This window comes from Hemitrygon akajei, chromosome 6 (assembly GCF_048418815.1).
Source record: "Hemitrygon akajei chromosome 6, sHemAka1.3, whole genome shotgun sequence".
In the NCBI taxonomy this organism is placed as follows: domain Eukaryota; kingdom Metazoa; phylum Chordata; class Chondrichthyes; order Myliobatiformes; family Dasyatidae; genus Hemitrygon; species Hemitrygon akajei.
This window is the reverse complement of record NC_133129.1, coordinates 98,491,762-98,515,776: the sequence shown is the minus strand read 5'-3', so window position 1 is coordinate 98,515,776 and position 24,015 is coordinate 98,491,762. Positions and strand designations below refer to the sequence as shown.

At 47.3% G+C, this 24,015-nt stretch overlaps 1 protein-coding gene across 3 annotated transcripts in view; it reads right to left on the bottom strand.

The window, feature by feature from the left end:
- Positions 1–10,891: 10,891 nt before the first annotated feature.
- The window catches only part of LOC140729344 (very-long-chain 3-oxoacyl-CoA reductase-B-like), a 61,271-nt gene continuing 48,147 nt past the window's right edge, over positions 10,892–24,015 (bottom strand). For 2 of the 3 annotated variants that reach the window (XM_073048987.1, XM_073048990.1), the window contains exons 10-11: positions 23,565–23,714; positions 18,867–19,166 (exon numbers count right to left, since the gene is read on the bottom strand). In XM_073048987.1, the coding sequence (XP_072905088.1) occupies positions 19,032–19,166; positions 23,565–23,714 (285 nt within the window). In that variant the 3' untranslated portion in view covers positions 18,867–19,031. Of the gene's footprint in view, positions 13,818–18,866; positions 19,167–23,564; positions 23,715–24,015 lie in introns of those variants that run through there. The other variant, XM_073048988.1, reaches the window with a different exon arrangement.

Sequence of the window (24,015 nt, the reverse complement as noted above, 5' to 3'; positions counted from 1 at the left end):
GCCAGCTCTTCACTCTGTTCAGATATCCCTGCTATGTCCACAGTGATAGAGGGTCCTCCTTTATGAGTGACGAGTTGCGCCGGTTCCTGCTAGCTAGGGGCATTGCTACTAGTCGCACCACGAGTTATAATCCCCGGGGGAATGGCCAGGTGGAGAGGGAGAATGCCACAGTGTGGAAGGCCACACTTTTAGCCCTTAAGTCAAAAGGGTTGCCGGTCTCCCGATGGCAGGAGGTCCTCCCTGAGGCACTCCACTCTATCCGCTCCCTGTTGTGTACGTCCACTAATGCCACCCCTCACGAACGCCTATTCTCTTTTCCCAGGAAGTCTGTCAGTGGGACCACCCTACCAGTTTGGCTGACGTCCCCGGGGCCAGTGCTGCTACGTAAACATGCGAGGAGTAATAAGTACTCACCGCTGGTCGAGAGGGTTCACCTCCTGCATGCTAATCCCCAGTATGCCTACGTGGTCTTGCCTGATGGGCGGGAGGACACGGTCTCTGTCCGCGACCTGGCGCCCGCCGGAGCAGCAGACCACTACCCCGAGCATTCCACGGTAACTATGCACCCTGTACCCGAGGTGACACCGCACGCACCGTGCCACACCCAGACTCCTCACGACGCTCATGTACCGGGCATCTCGTACGCGTCTATTCCAGGGACCTCGCTCACACGCGAGGGATCCCTGACACCTCCTGTTGGGACAGAACCAACCCACTCTCCGCCTCCGGTGCTAACACCACCTCCGGCACCTGTGCCATCACCACCTCCGGCTCCTGTGCAATTGCAGCCGGAGCTACGTAGATCGCAGCGAACGATTCGACCACCTGATAGACTTAACCTGTAAATATACTTGGGGATTTTTTTTTAAACAAAGGGGGGGTGAATGTGGTGAACTAGATATACCTGTCTGACTGCTCCTGTGGCTCCTCCCACAGACCCTGCTGACTGCTCCTGTGGCTTGTGGTGAACTAGATATTCCTGTCTGACTGCTCCTGTGGCTCCTCGCACAGACCCTGCTGACTGCCCCTGTGGCTCCTCCCACAGACCCCTGTATAAAGGCGACTGTGGCCTGCTGCTCTCCCTGATTTTCCCAGGATGTAGTGTTGTTCTTCAGTCAATAAAAGCTGATATCTCACTTCCTAAGTCTCAGCGTGAGTTATTGATGGTGCATCAATTTTATTGACTGAAAGTTACAACATGGAAACCGCTTTACGCCCAGAATGCCTGGACTTGGACCCCCAAGACCCTGGAGCAGCTCTTGCCTTTGAACACTGGCTGGTGTGCTTCCAATCGTACTTAGAGGAGGTTCGTGCCACCGACTCGGCTGTTCGGCTCAAACTTCTCCTCTCGAGGGTCGCCCCAAAAGTTTATTCGTTCATCAGGGACATATCCACCTACGAGGAGGCGCTTGCCGCCCTCAAAAGACAGTACCTGCGGCCAGTAAATCCAGTTTATGCACGGCACCGCTTGGCAACACGAAAACAGCGGCCTACGGAGTCGACTGCTGAATTTCTCCGAGAACTACAGGCACTCGCGCGGACTTGTGACTGCCAAGCGCTCACAGCGGAACAGCATACGGAACTCTTGGTCCGAGACGCTTTTGTGACTGGAGTCCGGTCAGTGTATTTACGCCAGCGGCTGCTGGAAAAAGCTGATCTTACCTTACGCTCCGCGATAGAGACGGCCGATATGATAGAGGCTGCGCAGCTGTACGCCGAAGAGGTCCAGCCGCGCGATTCCCCGGTTCCGAGCGAATTCGCCAACGCCGCTGCCAGTCACGGTATCTCAAACCCCACGAATTCGCCAGGTATAAAACTCTGTTACTTTTGTGGGCTTCCGAAACATCCCAGAAACAGCTGCCCGGCACGCGAAGTGACTTGTTCCAGCTGTGGGAAGAAGGGCCATTTCGCCCTTTTGGTGTCACAAATGGGGTCTCAGTCTTCCAGAGGGAGATGGACCGGATGGTGGACCAGTACAAACTGACGGCCACATTTCCCTATCTAGATAACATCACCATCTGTGGTCGCGACTGGTCGGATCATGACGCCAACCTCCAACGCTTTTTCCAAGTGGCCGATGCTTTGAACCTCACTTATAACAAGGACAAGTGTGTGTTCAGAACCACACGACTCGCTATCCTTGGGTATGTCGTGGAGAACGGGGTCATTGGCCCTGACCCTGACCGTATGCGCCCCCTGTTAGAACTCCCTCTTCCCACTACTCTCAAAGCCCTCAGGCGGTGCCTGGGTTTTTTTTCCTATTACGCCCAATGGGTCCCCCATTACGCAGACAAGGCCCGCCCCCTGGTCCGGTCTACCACTTTTCCCCTCTCTGCCGAGGCCCGCGCAGCCTTCAGCTGCATTAAAGGGGACATTGCCAAAGCAACGATGCATGCGGTAGACGAGACCATTCCCTTCCAAGTAGAGAGTGACGCCTCTGACGTCGCGCTGGCTGCTACCCTCAATCAGGAAGGCAGGCCAGTGGCGTTTTTTTCTCGTACCCTTCAAGGCTCTGAACTTCGGCACTCCACGGTGGAGAAAGAAGCCCAAGCCATAGTGGAAGCTATTCGGCACTGGAGGCACTATCTCGCCGGCAGAAGGATCACCTTGCTGACCGACCAGCGCTCGGTTGCGTTCATGTTCAGCAACCAACAGCGGGGCAAAATCAAAAATGATAAAATTTTGCGATGGAGAATAGAACTCTCCACCTACACTTACGATATCCTGTACCGGCCTGGCAGGCTCAATGAACCCTCTGATGCCCTATCCCGGGGACCGTGTGCTAGTGCCCAGCTCGACCAGCTGTATGCCCTTCATGCCCAACTTTGCCACCCGGGGGTCACCCGGTTTTATCATTTCATTAAAGCCCGGAACCTGCCGTACTCCCTGGAGGACATCAGGACGATGACCAGGGACTGCCAGATCTGCGCTGAGTGCAAACCGCACTTCTACCGTCCTGACACTGCGCAGCTTGTCAAGGCCACCCGCCCTTTTGAGCGACTGAGTATTGACTTTAAGGGCCCCCTTCCCTCCACCGACCGCAATGTCTACTTTCTCAGTATTATTGACGAGTACTCGCGATTCCCCTTTGCCGTTCCCTGCCCCGACACTACTACCACGTCAGTCATAAAAGTCCTGCGCCAGCTCTTCACTCTGTTCGGATATCCCTGCTATGTCCACAGTGATAGAGGGTCCTCCTTTATGAGTGACGAGTTGCGCCAGTTCCTGCTAGCTAGGGGCATAGCTACTAGTCGCACCACGAGTTATAATCCCCGGGGGAATGGCCAGGTGGAGAGGGAGAATGCCACAGTGTGGAAGGCCATACTTTTAGCCCTTAAGTCACAAGGGTTGCCGGTCTCCCGATGGCAGGAGGTCCTCCCTGAGGCACTCCACTCTATCCGCTCCCTGTTGTGTACGTCCACTAATGCCACCCCTCACGAACGCTTATTCTCTTTTCCCAGGAAGTCTGTCACTGGGACCACCCTGCCAGTTTGGCTGACGTCCCCGGGGCCAGTGCTGCTACGTAAACATGCGAGGAGTAATAAGTACTCACCACTGGTCGAGAAGGTTCACCTCCTGCATGCTAATCCCCAGTATGCCTACGTGGTCTTGCCTGATGGGCGGGAGGACACGGTCTCTTTCCGCGACCTGGCGCCCGCCGGAGCAGCAGACCACTACCCCGAGCACTCCACGGTAACTATGCACCCTGTACCTGAGGTGACTCCGCACGCACCGTGCCCCACACAGACTCCGTACGCGTCTGTTCCAGGGACCTCGCTCACACGCGAGGGATCCCTGACACCTCCTGTTGGGACAGAATCAACCCACTCTCCGCCTCCGGAGCAAACACCACCTCCGGCACCTGTGCCGTCATCACCTCCGGCTCCTGTGCAATTGCAGCCGGAGCTACGTAGATCGCAGCGAACGATTCGACCACCTGATAGACTTAACCTGTAAATATGCTTGGGAATTTTTTTTAAACAAAGGGGGGGGTGAATGTGGTGAACTAGATATACCTGTCTGACTGCTCCTGTAGCTCCTCCCACAGACCCTGCTGACTGCCCCTGTGGCTCCTCCCACAGACCCCTGTATAAAGGCGACTGTGGCCTGCTGCTCTCCCTCATTTTCCCAGGATGTAGTGTTGTTCTTCAGTCAATAAAAGCCGATATCTCACTTCCTAAGTCTCAGCGTGAGTTATTGATGGTGCATCATGGCTCCTCCCACAGACCCCTGTATAGAGGTGACTGTGGTCTGCTGCTCTCCCTGATTTTCCCAGGATGTAGTGTTGTTCTTCAGTCAATAAAAGCCGATATCTCACTTCCTAAGTCTCAGCGTGAGTTATTGATGGTGCATCACACAATCAACACAATTATGTTGAAAAGTGGCTCTTTTTGCTTTTTGCCCTGGATTTGCCTGCCTGCCACTTTTACTTTTCACCTTACTACTTTTTGCTTCTACCCTCATTTTACACCCCTCTGTCTCTCTGCACTTGTTCCCATCCCCCTGCCACATTAGTTTAAAGCCTCCTGAACAGCAGTAGCAAACGCTCCCCCTAGGACATTGGTTCCAGTCCAGCCCAAGTGCAGACCGTCCTGTTTATACCGGTCCCACCTCCCCCAGAACTGGTTCCAATGCCCCAGAAATTTGAATCCCTCTCCCTTGCACCATTTTTCAAGCCACGTATTCGTCTGAAATATCCTCCTACTTCTACTCTGCCTAGCATGTGGCACTGGTAGTAATCCAGAGATTATTACACGGGAGCTGTGTAGCCTCGGTTTTAGTGAGAACTAGGCTTCAAGCCTCAGGCTTGCCTGCTGCTGCAGACTGGGTGAGAAGACGCAGAAGCATTATAGCGTGACATCGCTTGGCCTCACCTTTTGGTGCGCTTTCCATGTTCGAGCAGTGAAATGACAGGCTGGATTGTGTGTGTCTGCACGCTGCTGGGAGACTGTATCATCAAGTGTCGGATATTGTTGCTCAGGGTCTTGGACTATATATATATATGTATAGTGGTGAGCATTTTGACAGACAAGCAAGTTTGTTAACTCAACAACCATTTCATTGTGATAAACACAAAACATAGAAACATAGAAAACCTACAGCACCATACAGGCCCTTTGGCCCACAAAGCTGTGCCAAACATGTCCTTACCTTAGAACTACCTACGCTTACCCATAGCCCTCTTTTTTTCTAAATTCCATGTATCCATCCAGGAGTCTCTTAAAAGACCCTATCGTTTCCACCTCCACCACCGCCGCCGCCACTGGCAGCCCATTCCCCGCATTCACCACTCTCTGAGTAAAAAAAACTAACTCCTGACATCTCCTCTGTACCTACTTCCAGGCACCTTAAAATTATGCCCTCTCATGCTAGCCATTTCAGCCCTGGGAATAAACATCTGACTATCTACACAATCAATGCCTCTCATTATCTTGTACACCTCTATCAGGTCACCTCTCATCCTCCTTTGATCCAAGGAGAAAAGGCCCAGTTCACTCAAACTATAGAAAGGATGATAAGGCATGCACCCCGATCCAGGCAACATCCTTGTAAATCTCCTCTGCATCCTTTCTACAGTTTCCACATCCTTCTTGTAGTGAGGCAACCAGAATTGAGCACAGTACTCCAAGTGGGGTCTACCCAGGTCCTATATAGCTGCAACGTTACCTCTCGGCTCTTAAACTCAATCCCACAATGATGATGGCTAATGCTCCATATGCCTTCTTAACCACGGGCATCATGACCCAGAGAGTGAACCCAACCAGTCTCATACAGACGGGGGAGGTGACAATCACACACCTTGGTTACAGTTAGGGTGACCGACAAATACAGAAGCAAATAACTGTATAACCCAAACAAAAATGTAACAATAAATGAACTGGCATTTCCCACCATAATCCCACAAAAGCATTTTAACACAAGAAGAATAAAGAGTAAACACGAGGAAATCTGCAGATGCTGGAAATTCAAACAACACACACAAAATGCTGGTGCAACACAGCAGGCCAGGCAGCATCGATAGGGAGAAGCGCTGTCGACATTTCAGGCCGAGACCCTTCGTCAGGACTAACCGAAAGGAAAGATAGTAAGAGATTTGAAAGTAGTGGGGGGAGGGGGAAATGCGAAATGATAGGAGAAGACTGGAGGGGGTGGGATGAAGCTAAGAGCTGGAAAGGTGAAAGGCGAAAGTGATACAGAGCTGGAGAAGGGAAAGGATCATGGGATGGGAGGCCTCAGGAGAAAGAAAGGAGGGGGGGAGCACCAGAGGGAGATGGAGAACAGGCAAACAACTAAATATGTCAGGGATGGGGTAAGAAGGGGAGGAGGGGCATTAACGGAAGTTAGAGAAGTCAATGTTCATGCCATCAGGTTGGAGGCTATCCAGCCGATATATAAAGTGTTGTTCTTCCAACCTGAGTTTGGATTCATTTTGACAATAGAGGAGGCCATGGATAGACATATCAGAATGGGAATGGGACATGGAATTAAAATGTGTGGCCACTGGGAGATCCTGCTTTTTCTGGCAGACCGAGCATAGGTGTTCAGTGAAACGGTGTTCCAGTCTGCGTCGGGTCTCACCAATATATAAAAGGCCACACCGGGAGCACCGGACGCAGTATACCACACCAGCCAACTCACAGGTGAAGTGTCGCCTCACCTGGAAGGACTGTCTGGGGCCCTGAATGGTGGTGAGGGAGGAAGTGTAAGGGCAGGTGTAGCACTTGTTCCATTTACAAAGATAAGTGCCAGGAGGAAGATCGGTGGGAAGGGATGGGGGGGACGAGTGGACAAGGGAGTCGTGTAGGGAGCGATCCCTGTGAAAAGCAGAAAGCGGGGGGGGGAGGGAAAAATGTGTTTGGTAGTGGGATCCCGTTGGAGGTGGCGGAAGTTACGGAGAATTATACGTTGGACCTGGAAGCTGGTGGGGTGGTAGGTGAGGACAAGGGGAACCCTATCCCGAGTGGGGTGGTGGGTGGATGGGGTGAGGGCAGATGTGCAGGAAATGGGAGAGATGCGTTTGAGAGCAGAGTTGATGGTGGACGAAGGGAAGCCCCTTTGTTTAAAAAAGGAAGACATCTCCTTCGTCCTGGAATGAAAAGCCTCATCCTGAGAGCAGATGTGGCGGAGATGGAGGAATTGTGAGAAGGGGATAGCCTTTTTGCAAGGGACATGGTGGGAAGAGGAATAGTCCAGGTAGCTGTGAGAGTCTGTAGGCTTATAGTAGATATCAGTAGATAGGCCGTCTCCAGAGATGGAGACAGAAAGATCAAGAAAGGGGAGGGAGGTGTCAGAAATGGACCAGGTAAATTTGAGGGCAGGGTGAAAGTTGGAGGCAAAGTTAATGAAGTCAACGAGCTCAGCATGCATGCAAGAGGCAGCGCCAATGCAGTCGTTGATGTAGCGAAGGAAAAGAGAGGGATGGATACCGGTATAGACTTGGAACATGGACTGTTCCACAAAGCCAACAAAAAGGCAGGCATAACTGGGACCCATACGGGTGCCTATGGCTACACCCTTGGTTTGGAGGAAGTGGGAGGAGCCAAAGGAGAAATTATTGAGAGTAAGAACTAATTCCGCTAGACGGAGGAGAGTGGTGGTAGAGGGGAATTGGTTAGGTCTGGAATCCAAAAAAAAGCAAAGAGCTTTGAGACCATCTCGGTGGGGGATGGAGGTATATAGGGACTGGACGTCCAGAATAAAAAGTACTGGTCATTAGAAATGCAGGGGTGGGCTGTCGGCCATGCCCTCTCCCCCCCAGAGCATCACACTGCCCCCCGCCAGAGGGGTCATCCATCCCCAGCAACCCCAGAATCCATAACAAAGTCCAATAACAAATCCAAAAGCTCTGGTGGGTGTGGACACTGACGCCTGTTTGTGTGAGGCAAGAGGCAGGGTACCCATGTGTCACTTCCTTCCTTCAGCCTCACTGGATTAGTGATGGCCAAGAGCTGACAAGGTGCCAGCTGCTCCTGGTGTAGCATGACTGCCTTCCACCGCTCAGGCAACCGCATCAGAGATGAGGTTGAGCACCTCTCCCTTCCAGTGCTTCCAAGCCCGGGAGATAGTCCCTCCTTCCATTAGATTAGATACAACTTTTTTATCATTATGCCAAGTACAGATACAAAGCCAAATGAAATGCAGTTAGCATCTAACAAGAAAGCAAAGAATGGTGTTATTTACAAAATTACTGTGAATAAAAAGTAACTGCTACAGCACACAAATATAAGAGTACTGAGACAGTACAATATGGGTGCAATACTGCTTAGCGCTGTGATGTGAGGTTCACCCGTTGTCACAGCCTCAGGGAAGAAGCTCCTCCTGAGCCTGCTGGTGTGGGAGCGGAGGCTCCTGTAGCGCCTACCAGATGGGAGGAGAGTAAAAAGTCCATGGTTAGGGTGAGATGTATCCTTGATAATGAAGGGCAGTGCTGCAAACCAGGCAGCGGCCCAACGCAACACAGCTGAACCAGGGGCAAGCGACGGTGATGGCCCTTCAGGTGACAGCCAGTGACCACCTCCCCACCATGGACCAGCAACTGCACAGCGAACAGGTGAGTGATCCCGGGCTGGCCCGGGTGAGGGAATAGCAGTAGACCCATACTGGGGCCGCCACCATGTACTGCTGCGTTGGCACCCTAGGCTGGCGGCCTGGCCCCTTCTGGGACGTGCAAGCGTCGCAACAGTGCACGGAGAGCTCCATGCCCTGCCTGCACCCAGGCCAGTAGAAATAAGCACGCAGCCTGCCCAATGTCTTTGCAACTCTGAAACGGCCGGCCCCCACCTGTCCGTGCACCAACCACAGTACCATGGCTTGGAGCCCCTGAGGGACCACTAGCTGTAAGAGATGTCTGCCATCATCGGACAACTGCCACTGCCGGAACACCAAGCTGTCACGCACCACCAGCAATCCCTACTGAGAGTATAGGGCAAACATGAGGAAATCTGCAGATGCTGGAAATTCAAACAACACACACAAAATGCTGGTGGAACACAGCAGGCCAGGCAGCATCGATAGGGAGAAGCACTGTCGACGTTTCGGGCCGAGACCCTTCATCAGGACGTTGAGAGTATAGGGCTTTGGTCTCTGGGACCAGGGTGGAGACTTATGCACACGCCGGCTGTCGTCCCACACTCAGCCATTCACTCACCCGGGCCAGCATGGGATCGCTCACCTGTTCGCTGCGCAGTGGTCGCTGGCTGTCACCTGAAGCGCAGTCACACTCACTTGTCCTTGGTTCAGCTGGGTTGAGTTGGGCCCCTGCCTGGTTTGCTGCACGGCCGCTGTGAAACCAGTAGAGGTTGTTGCCCCTGCTGGGTTCACTTCCTGGAGCTGCCTTGCTGAAGAGCCATGGCTTTGGCACCAAGGTGTAGTGTTGCCCCTGACACATCCACACAGGCCCTCCAGCTGAACAGCAGGTCCAGCCCAAAAGTGCAGGACTCTTGGATGTTGGCGAGCCATGCCTCATGGTCCACTGAGTTTTTCCTCACTGCAGTGTGAGGGAAGAGGAGGCTGCACATCGCTGCACAGTCACCTGCGACCATAGCCAGCTGGACCACTGTCGTTGTCCATTGAGGTGGGGATGGCTGGTCTATGTTGGGGAGAACACCAGGACAGGTAATAGTGATGGTTGACCCTGTGTCCACCAATGCATAGCAGCTGATGCCCTCTACTACGCATTCCTCTATGCTCTTCACCCAGTCGGCCCACCCGGAGGGGCAGCGATAGAGGGACTCTGCTGGAAGATTTGGACAGCACTCCCCACAAGGCATTTCCCAATGGCTGCTCTGAGCTATGGCGTGGTACTGATGCGGGGCAGTCCCGAGCCAAATGACCTGCCTCACTGCACTGGCAGCAGAGATCGTTTCATCGCCTGTGGCAGGGTTGGCGCAGTGCTGCTTGGACCTGCCTCACGGGCTTCTCCTCGTCGGTTTCCTCCTCACCCTCGGTGACACAAGCCCGGGCTCGCTGCATGTGGGGCAATGCTGGATCACTTTGGGGGGCTAAAATTGCTTATGCCCTCTCCAGCTCATCCAGCAATGATGGTAACATTAGCTGAACATCCTGCCAAAGGTGCTACGACACCATCGCCTTTACAAAGGCGTGGAGGGCAAGCTCTTCCTGGGCTGCGAGAGGGAACTCAGGGTAGCCATGACAAGCACAGTAGTGGAGATCTGCTGCAAGTATCCCCAGGTTTTCTGCCATACGGCACTGTTTGCTGCACAGCTCTTCCCTCGTTGCTTCAGCCAACGGCCTCTGCTCGAAATGCCGCTCAAGCACCACTATGAGAGCCCTGTAGTCACACTGCTTCACTGGCGTTAGGTTGAGGAGGGCCCGCAGGGCATCTTCCTGCAGTGACAAGGCAAGGTGTATTGCCGTCTCAGTGGGGTTCGGCATTGTGCCATGTGACAAGTTTGACTTGTGCCAGGAAAAGCTCCAGGCGGTTGGTGCCATTGTATCTGGGGAGCTTCAGGGTAGAAATCATCAAGGCCCTTTGATCCTCCTCTTGCTCCACTGCCGTCAGCCATGGTTCCTATCCTCCCATATCTACAGTGTTTTGGGTTCTCTGGTGTGGTTTGCTATGGAAGGGAGTGATGCGCTCCGCTCTATCCCTCAGGTTGGGGTGCCTGGGTATGCTTGTTCCATCAAGGTTCCCTGGGAAGGCACAATGCTCAGTTCCTAGGTTCTCCCTCCTGGTCTCATCTTCATGAACCCTGCCCATGGTTGTGGGGGAGGCATACTGCTCAGTCCCTCGTTTTATTCCCTGGGCCTTCAAGCACTCTATCCAACGTCATAGCTCTTCAATCTCATCGTCAATCTCGCATTCCACTCCTGACACCAAAGTGGCGAACATTTAGTCCATAATGACAGACAAGGATGCTCTTTAATTCAACAACCGTTTTTTTGTGATAAACACAAAACACACCGGGCACCATGACCTGGAGAGTGAACCCAACCAGTCTCATACACACCCGGGGAGGTGACCATCACACACCCCGGTTACAGTTAGGGTGACCTACAAATACACAAGCAAATAACTGTAAAACCCAAGCTAAAATTTAACAATAAATGAACTGGAATTTTCCACCATAATCCCACAAAAACATTTTAACACAAGGACAATAAACAATACTGGTCATTAGAAATGCAGGGACGAGCTGTCGACTATGTCCCCCACCACCGAGCGTCACAATATGTTTTTTTTTGAGTGAATATGCTTCGTTGATCACTATTTTAAATTAAGTTGCTCTCTATTTTTGAATGTTTACTTGTTATTTTGAGTGTTTTGCACCTTGTCCCAGAGGCATACTGTCTCATTCAGCTGTATCGGTGCTGCAGGCAGATATGATAGGGTCTTTTAAGAGACTCCTAGATAGGTACATGGAGCTTAGAAAAATAGAGGACTATGGGTAACCCTAGGTAATTTCTAAAGTAAGGACATGTTTGGCACAGCTTTGTGGGCCGAAGGGCCTGTATTGTGCTGTAGGTTTTCTATGTTTCTATCTACATATGGTTTTCCTGATAATTAAACTTGATTTGATTTTTATGGAATGGGGATCTAGAAAGGGCTAAAATGTCAAAAAGGAATTTCAGAGCTTAGGAACAAAGCAGCAAAGGCTAGAGGTCATAGGCCAAGGGTAAAAGGTGAAATAATTAAGGGGAACCAGAGGGGGAACTTCTTCACTTGGAGGGTGGTGAAAAAGCAGCCAGTGGAAGTCATGGATGCGGGTTTGAATGCAACATTTAAGAGAAGTTTTGATACATAAATGGGTGGGAAAGGTCTGGAGGCCTATGGTCCATATATGGGTCAATGGGACTAAGAAGGCAAAAAATTCAACATGGACTAGATGGGCCAAGGATCTGTTTCTGTGCTGTACTGCCCTTTTCTTCAGTCAGACCACTCATAGCAATATACCTCCTGTCCTTCATAAAAAAAGAGATCTGATTAATTCGTATACTACTGTTGCCAGGAAACTAAGGTGAATCCTTGCTTCCTCGATTCCTGCATTCATGTAGTTGCAAGGGATGTATTGAGTCAGTGTCTTGGATGTGAGTGAGCATTGGAACACAAGAGAAAGAAGGAAGATTAGGCCTATGGCTCCTACATTTAAAGAGCTTGTGGCTAACCTTTATTTCAGCTCCACTTTACTGCAATGAACGTCCTTAGCTCCCACTTAAGATAAAAATTCTGGCTTTAAAATACTGAGTGATACTACAGTCGTCTTCAACTGAAACTCTGGCCTTCTGGTTCCTGAACCCCAAACAAGGCAAAATATAATTCCCCATTAAGCTATGCAAGACTTTTTTTCCACTAAGATCATCCCTCATTTATCAGACTCCAAGATAAATATAGACCCAATGTGCCCCAACATCAATATTCATCATAGATCCCCATTCGATGTATATCTTCCCTTGGGTAGGGAGATCAGACCTGTGTTCTGCAACCCTCTCACTGACAGCCTACGTCACTGCAGAAAGATGTCTCATCTGTTCCTCACCATCCCAGCAGTAGATGGCCAGAGCACATAGTGACACCGGGAGGAGATGAAATGGCAGCCGCGCGCTCTGCCTCGGGAGCCTGAGAAACACAGGGAAAAAAGCACTGACTGGTAGATCAGGGACTGAAACAATGACCTCAGGCAACTGTGGTGTACTAGTTGGTGCACATTGCTTTATAGTGGTTGGTGTCAATCCCCATGCTGTTTGTAAGGAGCTTGCATGTTCTTGCTGAGACTGTGTGGGTTTCCTGTGGGTGCTCCAGTTTCCTCATACATTCCAAAGACTATGGTTAGTGTTAGTAAGTTGTGGGCATGTTATGTTGGCACTGGTTAAATCAGGTTGTGTAGCCCAGGGTGGCAACAGAGACAAGTTCCCATTACCTATTCAATTCTCCCAATGGCATGCACCCAAATAGCCTCTGACAACCAAGTCCAGCTCCTGGCCTTCACATGTGGCTTAAAAACTAAGCTTGGCAGAAGTTTTTCTACTGACAGGAAAAGGTGAAAGGCAAGTTGCTGGCGCCATAAAACCAGTCACTTTGGCCAGGTGGGACTTGTCAACAGTGGTTGGCAACTCACTTGGAAGAAGGAAAGCTTTGATCTCAAAGTTTCACTGCCTTGTAGCTATACCCACTCATGGAGAAGGCTTCGGGAGTAAACCCTGAGGAGAAAATCCAGAGCTGGAGTCTCCAGGGCAGTCCTATGTTAAGCTCAATGCTGAATGGCAACTCCTGCGGTGCTGGTGCCCAACTATACTGGTCCCTGCCGTCCTTTGGGTTCATCAGCTGCATGGAGAGGGGGAGCTTGCTATATGGGCAACAGCTTTTTCTCCACGTTGTATTACCTTGGCTTGTGTATCTAGACAGCTAGGACGCAACATCCATGGTCGACTCTGATCAACGGCGGCCTGGCAACACTTGCACATTGCCTCCACCACAATCCCCACTGATTTTATCTGTCTCAAATGACACACTTCACAAGCATGTTTCAATCTACACATGACAAATACATTTAATCTTGTTAAATTAAGCTTATCAGTTCCTTTTAAAACTCAGTTAATGTTTGTAAGCAGCTGCCGGACCTGCTCATTCATTTTCAAAACAGAGTGAAACATTTTGAAGAGTCAGACATGGGTAACAAAGGAACTGAAGGAAATTCACATTAGACAGAAAATGGTGTTGGGTAGACTGATGGGATTGAAGGCTGATAAATCCCCAGTGCCTGATGGTCTGCATCCCAGGGTACTTAAGGAGGTGGCTCTAGAAATCGTAGATGCATTGGTAATCAGTTTCCAGTGTTCTATAGATTCAGGATCAGTTCCTGAGGATTGAACAGTAGCAAATATTATCCCACTTTTTAAGAAAGGAGGGAGAGAGAAAACAGGGAATTATAGACCAGTTAGCCTGACATCATTGGTGGGGAAGATGCTGGAGTCAATTATAAAAGATGAAATAGTGGCACATTTGGACAGCAGTAACAGGATCGGTCCGAGTCAGCATGAATTTACGATGGGGAAATCATGCTTGACTAATCTTCTGGAATTTTTTGAGGATGTAACTATGAAAATAGACAAGGGAGAGCCAGTGGATGTAGTGTACCTGGACTTCCAGAAAGCCTTTGATAAGGTCCCACATGGGAGATTAGTGGGCAAAATTAGAGCATGTGGTATTGGAGGTAGGGTACTAACATGGATAGAAAATTGGTTGGTAGACAGGAAGCAAAGAGTAGGGATTAACGGGTCCTTTTCAGAATGGCAGGCAGAGTACCGCAAGGCTGGGTGCTAGGACCACAGCTATTTACAATATACATTAATGATTTAGATGAAGGGATTAAAAATAACATTAGCAAATTTGCGGGTGACACAAAGCTGGGTGGCAGTGTGAAATATGAGGAAGATGTTAGGAGAATGCAGAGTGACTTGGACAGGTTGGGTGAGTGGGCAGATGTAGTTTAACGTGGATAAATGTGAGGTTATCCACTTTGGTGACAAAAACAGGAAGACAGATTACTATCTGAATGGTGTCAAGTTAGGAAAAGGGGAAGTACAACGAGATCTAGGTGTTCTTGTACATCAGTCACTGAAAGTAAGCATGCAGGTACAGCAGGCAATGAAGAAAGCTAATGGAATGTTGGCCTTCATAACAAGGGGAGTTGAGTATAGGAGCAAAGAAGTCCTTCTGCAGTTGTACAGGGCCCTGGTGAGAACACACCTGGAGTATTGTGTTCAGTTTTGGTCTCCAAATTTGAGGAAGGCATTCTTGCTACTGAGGGAGTGCAGCGTAGGTTCATAAGGTTAATTCCTGGGATGGCAGGACTGTCATATGTTGAAAGATTAGAGCAACTGGGCTTATATACACTGGAATTTAGAAGGATGAGAGGGGATCTGATTGAAGCGTAAGATTATTAAGGGATTGGACACGCTAGAGGCAGGAAACATGTTCCCGATGTTGGGGGAGTCCAAAACCAGAGGCCACAGTTTAAGAATAAGGAGTAGGCCATTTAGAACGGAGTTCAGCAAAAACTTTTTCACCCAGAGAGTTGTGGATCTATGGAATACTCTGCCTCAGAAGGCAGTGGAGACCAATTCTCTGGATGCTTTCAAGAAAGAATTAGATGGAGCTCTTAAAGATAGAGGAGTCAAGGGATATGGGGAGAAGGCAGAAACAGGGTAGTGATTGTGGATGATCAGCCATGGTCACATTGATTGGCATTGCTGGCTTGAAGGGCCGAATAGACTACTCCTGCACCTATTGTCTATAGTCTATTATTTTATCTGACCCCTTTCCTAACAAAGAGGAGGGAATGTTTGTCATGAGACTTCCGTCACTCAGTAACAAGAGTAAAGAAAATGAATGAATATCGGGGATTCCTGATCTTCTATTTAATGTCAAGTAGGCGCCAGTCCAAAATGACAATTTAAGGACAGACACAGATCAGGTCTAGTTCCTGTGATGTGCCTTTTCTATCTCAGTGCTCTTGATCTAGTTTCAAGGTACTCTTCTTTGCTCATCTTTAATACTTCTCAATGCTTCTCTTCGCCCTTTACAATTTTGTCTGCCTTTTACATTGCAACTCATCCTGCTGACTGAAATTTTTCCCTATCAACAGCCTCTCCTCACTACACATTGCCTCTGTTTGTAAACCAGCTACCTTATCTTCAGCTCTATTATCTAACTTTCCTCTGTGCTGCATTAACAAACTTTCCTGCTAGATTATCAGTCCCCCTCCAGTTCAGGTGCAAACTGTTCCTTCCGAAAAGGTCCCACCTTCCCTGGAAGAGAGCCCAATGATCCAAACATCTTACGTCCTCTCTCCTACATCCTCTCCTTTGCCATGTATTAAACTGTAGTTGTGGTTTCACTAGCATGTGGCATGGGTAGCAATCCTGAGATCACAACCCTGGAGGTCCTGCCCTTTAACTTAGCACCTGACTCCCTGAACTGCCTATGCAGAAACTTTTCATTCATTCTACCCATGTCATTGGTACCACACTCTTTCATTCTTGAATGTAAAGCCTCATCCTGAGAGCAGATGCAGCGGAGACAATGGAAATGAGAGAAAGGGGTGGCGTTTTTACAAGTAATGTGGGAAGAGGTAATATCCAGGTAGCTGTGAAAGTCTGTGGGTTTATAATAAACATGAGTAGATAAGATGTCTCTTGAGACAGAGACAGTGAGTTCGAGAAAGGGGAGGTAGGTGTCAGAAATGGACCAGGTAAATTTGAGGTAAATTTGAGGGCTGGATGGAAGTTGGAGGCAAAGTTGATGAAGCAATGAGTAGCACCAATGCAGTTGTCAATGTAGCGTAGGAAAAGTGGGAGATGGAGATCAGTGTAGGCTTGGAATATAGACAGTTTCACACAGCCGACAAAAAGGCAAGCATAGCTGGGACCCATGTGAGTGCCAGTGGGACAGCAGTATTTTCCGCCAAGGGGGCAGTTATGTAGCAGTCAGTAAACTAATGCTTGATATTGTAGCTGATTTTAATTTGACACAAATAGTTAGACATTCTACTAGAGGAAGTAACATACTGGACTTATGCTTTGTGTCAAATCCAGCTTTAGTTGTAAATCACCATGTCACTGCAGGGATTAGCGATCATGATGTTGTTGTGAATGCAAAGCTTACTGTGAAATTAATTAACCCCCCCCCCCCAAAGGAAAATATTTTTGTGCAGGAAAGCAGATTTTAATGGAATTGCAGAACTTGTTAGTGATTTTGTCCAATCACTAGCTAAGGAATATCTAACTTCCAAGAGGTCCTATGTAGCGCCTGAGGAACAGGGCGTGAGGTCTACTGTTTCGGGAGCAGTGTCACTGTTTGTACCTGGATTGGGTTCTTGTTTCTGCAGGAAGGGTTGGCGAGTTATTTAGCAGTCATGAGGACATGACTTTTGTTGGTGGGGGAAGAGTGTAAGGGACTTCTTCTTTATGTTACTGCGTATGTTAATCAAAATGGCTTCTTTGTATTGTTAAAAGTAAGAATGCTTCTTTGTTATGATAACTGGAGAGAGAGTGCTTTCCCTTGCAGCTTGTTTGGGTTAAAATTACTGATAATGGGTATTGTATTCCTTTGTTGACCAATTGGGATAGATGTTATTTTCTCTTCTGGGTCTGTAAGTTATTGTTGGTGGGCTTTTGGGGAGTCAGCGCGAGGGGGTGAGAAAGAGAGGACGCGATGCTGTAAGCTGGGTGATGGAACGGACCCCGAGCGGGGGTCCGAGGCCAGGGTTTTCGGCGAGGGGAGGAGACGAAGACAGGCGTGCCAGGGGTGCTTGGTTGATCACTTCAGGTGGTCCTGAGTTATGAGTCGAGGAGGTCTGAGGGGATCGAATGGTAGCCAGAAGACTTTGTTAATTGAGCTCCAACGGTTGTGCACAAAGTGGTTTGGACTTTGATAAGTTTGACGCCTTTTACCTTTCCTTTTATATTGTATCTCTATAAAGTGAATTCATTTAATCACATGTGGTGTACTGTCTGTTATTTGACGTGGCGGGGACATCATACAGCATCTACACAAGCTGATTACCCAGTTTGGCGGGGCCAAAGGCTGCTCCCCCTAGATGGAAGCGAGTTGAGTGAGCTTACCGGGGGTTACAATTATGCTATGCATGTCAGTCACAAAGTTAAATCAATCAACACGACACATAACATGAAAGGAAAGATTCTTGAACCAGTCACCCACCACCCATATCTTGGTGTTGAAATTAACAAGGATCTTAACTGGGCATGCTACATCAGATTACAACCAAGGCAAACAAAATGCTGGGTATCCTGTGAAGAAACCTCCACTCGTGTAGTAAATCCATCAAGATTGTGGCATACAAGACACTCGTCTGTCCAAAGCTTGAGTATTGTATGGCCATAAGGGATCCCCATCAAGCTAACAGTATGAAGTCCATCGAAAAAATCCAATGCCGTGCTGCTCGTTTTGTGCTAAACAATTACAGCAGGAAATCCAGTGTCACCAACATACTCTCTAACCTTCAATGGGAACCACTTGAAAACTGATGTACTAAGCTACGGTTAATCTCCATTTTCAGAGAAGTTCACAACATCACTCCATCAAACATCCAAATTCGTCACAGGGTCAGTTCAACTTGACAGCAAACTGGACCTTACATACCAGAAACCCCTTCATTCAGCAAGATTTGCTACCGATACTCCCTCTACCCAGGATCAACAAGAGAGTGGAATCTTCTGCCACCAGACCTGTGCAGTATTTCTGACATTAATATTTTTAAAGATAGACTCAATCAAATCAGTTAGGGGAACTAGTCAAAAAAGCTCACTTTACAATTTAACTCTCATGTTGTTCACACCAACTGCGTGTTATAACAGCCGTCCGGCAGTACCAAGCAGAAGCCCATGGCTACCCCTTTCATTTGAAGGAAGTGGGAGGAGCAAAAAGAGAAATTATTAAGAGTGAGGACAAGATTCACTAGACAGAGGAGAGTGGTGTGGAGGGTAACTGGTTGGGTCTGGTATCCAGAAAGAAATTAATTACTTTGAGGACTTCTTGGTGGGGGATGGAAGTGTTTAGGAACTGGATATCCATAGTGAAAATAATATGATAGAGGCCAGGGAATTTGAAATCACTGAAAGAATCCAGAGTGTGTGAAGTGTTACGGATGTAGGTAGGAAGGGACTAAACTATGGGAGATAAGACAGAGTTGTGGTATGCAGATATGAGATCAGTGGGGCAGGAACAAACTGAAAATATGGGTCTACTGGACAAGTGATTTGTGGATCTTAGGTAAGAGGTAGAAACAGGAGGTGTGGGGTACGGGAACTGTGAGGTTGGTGGCAGTGCATAGGAGATCCCCAGAGCTAATAAGGTCAGTGATCATGTGGGAGACAATACCCTCCTGCTCTTTCAATCAGGTCATGGTTTATTTTTTTTTAATCTTGGTGTCACTTTTTAAACTACATGGATAATGTATCTTCTTGAATTAACACCAGATGTCAAAAGAACCAGCCAATAATATAACATCAGACAAATATTAAAGGTATCCCCTCTAACCATTGTATTGCAACTAATTTATTTTGCTCTTCTTCTTCTTCTCCTCCTCCACCCATTTCTTTCTTCTCTCAGTCAATTTCTTCATAGTGTTTAATCCAAACTGGGAGAGTCGGTAACAATCCGGAAACAACGTTTCAATTAACCAATGCTGGAGAAACAGATGGGAGAAAAAGTTTTGTCAAAATAATTCAGCACCTAATTCATTTTAACTATTGCATGTACTCTCAATGGCTACTTTATTAGGTACACCTGTACACCTGCTTGTTAATAGAAATAACTGATCAGCCACTCATGTGGCAGCAATTCAGTGCTTAAAAGCACGTAAACATAGTCAAGAGGTTCAGCTGTTGTTCAGACCAAACATGGAAATATTGGTCTAAGCGACTTTGACTGTGGAATGATTGGACAGAGTGATTGGGTATCTCAGAAACTGCTGATCTCCTGGAATTTCCATTGTCTAGAGTTTATATAGAATGGTGCAATATAGAATGGAGTGGATGGGCTACAACAGAAGACCATACTGGGCTCCACTCCTGTACATCATAAAATGCCCCCGAGTGCATTACTCTGACCAGCAGCAAATCTTCTCGGCCAAACAACACAGACTGTTGTTCTTAATGTGCTCTTGCCTGTGGCTTTAGCTTTCTTTAAACTTGCTTATGTTTGTATACTTAACTATTTTGTGAAGTTTTATTAACATTTGGTCTTATAGTTCTGCAGTTTCTTTGCAAAGTTGAAGTGTAATACAGTCAATGAGAATTCAGAAGGATGAGGAGGTAATTTCACTGAAACCTACAAAATAGTTTCAGGGCTAGATAGAATTTTGAAATGTCTAGTCACTTTTAAGGAAGACAAATGCAATTTTGGGAGGACTAGAATGTAATGCTGAGGCTTTATAAGGCATTGGTCAGAGTGCACTCGGAGTGCCCTCTTGATCTCTTTATCCAAGAAAGGATGTGCTGGCATTGGAAAAGGCCAGAGAAATTCATGAGAATGATCCCAGGAATGAGAGGGTTAACATGAGGAGTGTTTGATGGCTCTGGGACTGTACTTGGTGGAGTTTAGAAGAATGAGAGGGATCTCATTGAAACCTATTGAATATTAAAGGTGAGGGGAATAGGTTCAAAGAGGATGTAAGGGGTAAGTTTTTTTAAACTCAAAGGGTGGTTGATGCCTACAATGTGCTTCCTGGTATGGTGGTAGAGGCAAATACATTAGCAGCTTTTAAAAGACATTTCAATATGCACATGAATAATAACATAGAGACATAGAAACATAAAACAACCCACAGCACAATACAGGCCCTTCATCCCACAATGCTGTGCCAAACATGTATTTACTTTAAAAATTACCTACAGTTACCCATAGCCCTCTATTTTTCTAAGCTCCATATACCTATCCAAGAGTCTCTTAAAATACCCTATCGTATCCACATCCACTGCCATTGCTGCAAGCCCTTTCCACACACTCACCACTCTCTGCGTAATGAACTTACCCCTGACATCTCCTTTGTACCTACTTCCAAGCACCTTAAAACTGTGCCCTCTCGTGTTAGCCACTTCAGCCCTGGGGAAATGCCTCTGACTATCCACATGCCTCTCATCATCTTATACACCTCTATCAAGTCACCTCTCATTCTCCGTTGAGTTCACTCAACCTATTCTCATAAGGCATGCTCCCCAATCGAGGCAACATCCTTGTAAATCTCCTCTACACCTTTTCTATAGTTTCCACATTCTTCCTGTAGTGAGGTGACCAGAACTGAGCACAGTACTCCAAGTGGGGTCTGACCAGGGTCATATATAGCTGTAACATTACCTCTGAGCTCTTAAACTCCATCCCAGGGTTGATGAAGGCCAATTCACTGTATACGTTCTTAAACACACAGTCAACCTGCGTAGCAGCTTTGTGTTTCCTATGGACTCAGATCCCAAGATCCTTCTGATCCTCTACATTGCCAGGAGCCTTACCATTAATACTATATTATGCCATCAGTTTTGCATCCTATTGATGTCCCATTGTAAACGCTGATAGTCCTTCACACTATCCACAACACCCCCAACCTTTGTGTCATCGGCAAATTTACTAACCCATCCCTCCACTTCCTCATCCAGGTCATTTATAAAAATCATGAAGAGAAGAGGTCCCAGAACAGATCCCTGAAGCACACCACTGGTCACCGACCTCCATGCAGAATATGACCGGACTACAACCACTCTTTGCCTTCTGTGGTCAAGCCAATTCTGGATACAGAATGCAAAGTCCCCTTGGATTCCATGCCTCCTTACTTTCTCAATAAGTCTTGCATGGGGTACCATGCTGAAATCCATATACACTACATCTGCTATTCTACCTTCATCAGTGTGTTTAGTCACATCCTCAAAAAATTCAATCAGGCTTGTAAGGCACAACCTGCCTTTGACAAAGCCATGCTGACTATTCCTAATCATATTATGCCTCTCCAAATGTTCATAAATCCTGCATCTCAGGATCTTCCCTATTCCCTCAGCCACTCATTCATCTGTACTATCATCCTATTCCTGCCCTAACTAGCACGTGGTACTGGGAGTAAACCACAGATTACTACCTTGAGGGTCCTGCTCTAAGCCTCTTCCTCAGCTTCCTATACTCATTGTGCACAGTACCATGGTGAATTGTGTCTGCACATGGGTGGCTGGGAGGGAGGAAGGGGACTTGTTCTGTTGATGTTATTGTTGTTGCTTGTGGTGTTCTGCAGAACATTGTGGGTATGCTGTGCTGGCACTGGAATGTCTGGTGACACGTTCGGTGCTAACACAACCGACACATTTCACTGAATGTTCCGTTATATGTGATAAATAAGTGAATGTAAATATGAATCTCAGCACAGTGAAGTATAACCACAAACAAGAGAAAATCTGCAAATGCTGGAAATCCAAGCTTCTTCTTCTTCTTCATGTGCCTTGCGCGTTACACGCTTGGGCGACCCTGGTTCTCCACATCGAACGATCCCTTGTAGCGTCAATCATATCTCGCACATTTAGGTCTGTTAGTTCTCTCACACTGTCCGTATATTTTCTTCTTTGCCTTCCTCTTCCACGTTTCCCAGGCATACGACCTTGTACTGTAAGGCATTCTATTTCTCCCTTTCTTATGACTTGGCCCAGGAAATTAAGTTTCCTCTCATTTAATGTTCTCATTAAAGATCTTTCTGTATGGGCACGTTGGGAGTACTGTCTCATTAGTTACCCTATCTCTATATGATATTTTCAGCATTCTTCTAAGAAACCACATTTCTGTTGCTTCCAAGTTTCTTTGTTCTGGTGTTATAGTCCATGTTTCGGAAGCATACAGCAAGATTGACCAGATGTAACATTTTAGTAGCCTGAGCCTTGTTGTCATAGAAATATGTCTATCGGTTAAAATGGGTATCATTTTTTAGAAGCTGGTTTCGTCAATGGCAATTCTTCTTTTTATTTCTACTTCTAGCATCTTGTGATATAAAGCTACCAAAGTAATTAAAGCTGGTCTTTTGTTCAATCCCTTGGTTACCGATGTACAATTGGTAGTTGGGCGTACCCTGCTGTTTTGATGTTACCATACATTTTGTATTTTTTACAGTTGATGGTCAGACTAAAATCTGCACTTGTTTGTACTACTTTGTCTAGGAGGATTTATAGGTCTTCTACAGCCTTGCTATTAGGGTGGTATCGTCTGCATATCTTACATTATTAATGTTAACACCTCCAATTTTTATCCCATCTAGGTCTTCTATTTCTCTAAGAATCATTTCACAATACATATTAAATAATTCCGATGAGGCAACGCATCCCTGTCTAACTCCTCTTGGAATTTTAGTCCAAATACTTGTATTATCATCCATTTTTACCGCTGCCGTTTCATTCCAATATAAATTTTGAAGCAGTTGTTGGTCCCTTCCGTCAATGTTTAGTTTAGCAAGAATTTAAAATAATTTTTCATGTTGCACTTTGTCGAATGCTTTAGTGAAATCAATAGAACATAAAAACACATCATTTTTGACATTCAATTGCCCTTTCTCAAGGCATTCGTAGTATGGAACTTGCCTTATTAGTTGCTCTATCCTCAATAAACCTATAATGCAGTTTAGAAGTTAGAAATCCAAGCAACACACACAAAATGCTGGAGGAACTCAGCAGGCCAGGTGGCATCTATGGAAAAGAGTAAACAGACGATGTTTCAGGCCGAGAAGGGACTCTGCCTGGCCTTCTGCGTTCCTCCAGCTTTTTGTGTGTATTACAGTGAAGTACATGTGACTACAGTTTACGTGACCCAAGTATAATCCTTTATTCACTGGGTGTTCACCTTTCACATGAAGTGTCCAAACGTAGGCTGAAAAGATGTGTGTTGTGTTCATTCCCCACATAGAGTTTGCACACTCAACTGGGGGCGAGGTGTTGTCAGGGTGGTCACCGAGCACCTTAACAATTATTCCAGTTAATACAGAGGATAGTTCATTTGCCATGTTCAGCTTGACCCCAAATCATAGTAATGGTGCAGCATTCCACCACACTCTTTGACCACTTACCTGAAGTGCATGGGAAATGCATCCTCTTGTCTGCTCTGTTATTCCAACAGTGTTCAATGCTTCTCGGGCGTAGTCATCTGCCCGCTTCACCAGCAGACCAGTATCCATGTTGTTTGTTAAATTGGTGGAAACTAATAGAGGCATTACACACTGGAAAACAAAATTTATTTCAGTGGTGGTGCATGATTTTTAAATTGCTAATGTATGTTTCTTATATAGTTGAAACTAACAATAGATAAACATTATTTGTCACATGTACATCGAAACATACAGTGAAATGCATCACTTGCGACAAATCAAATCGTTGAGCGTTATGCTGCGCAGCCTGCAGTTGTCACCCTGCTTCACAACGTCCCACAAGTTACTAACCTGAACCTGGAAGTGTTTTAGAATGTGGGAGGAAAGTGGAACACCTGGATATTAAGTATATCAGAGAACATATGGTCTAATG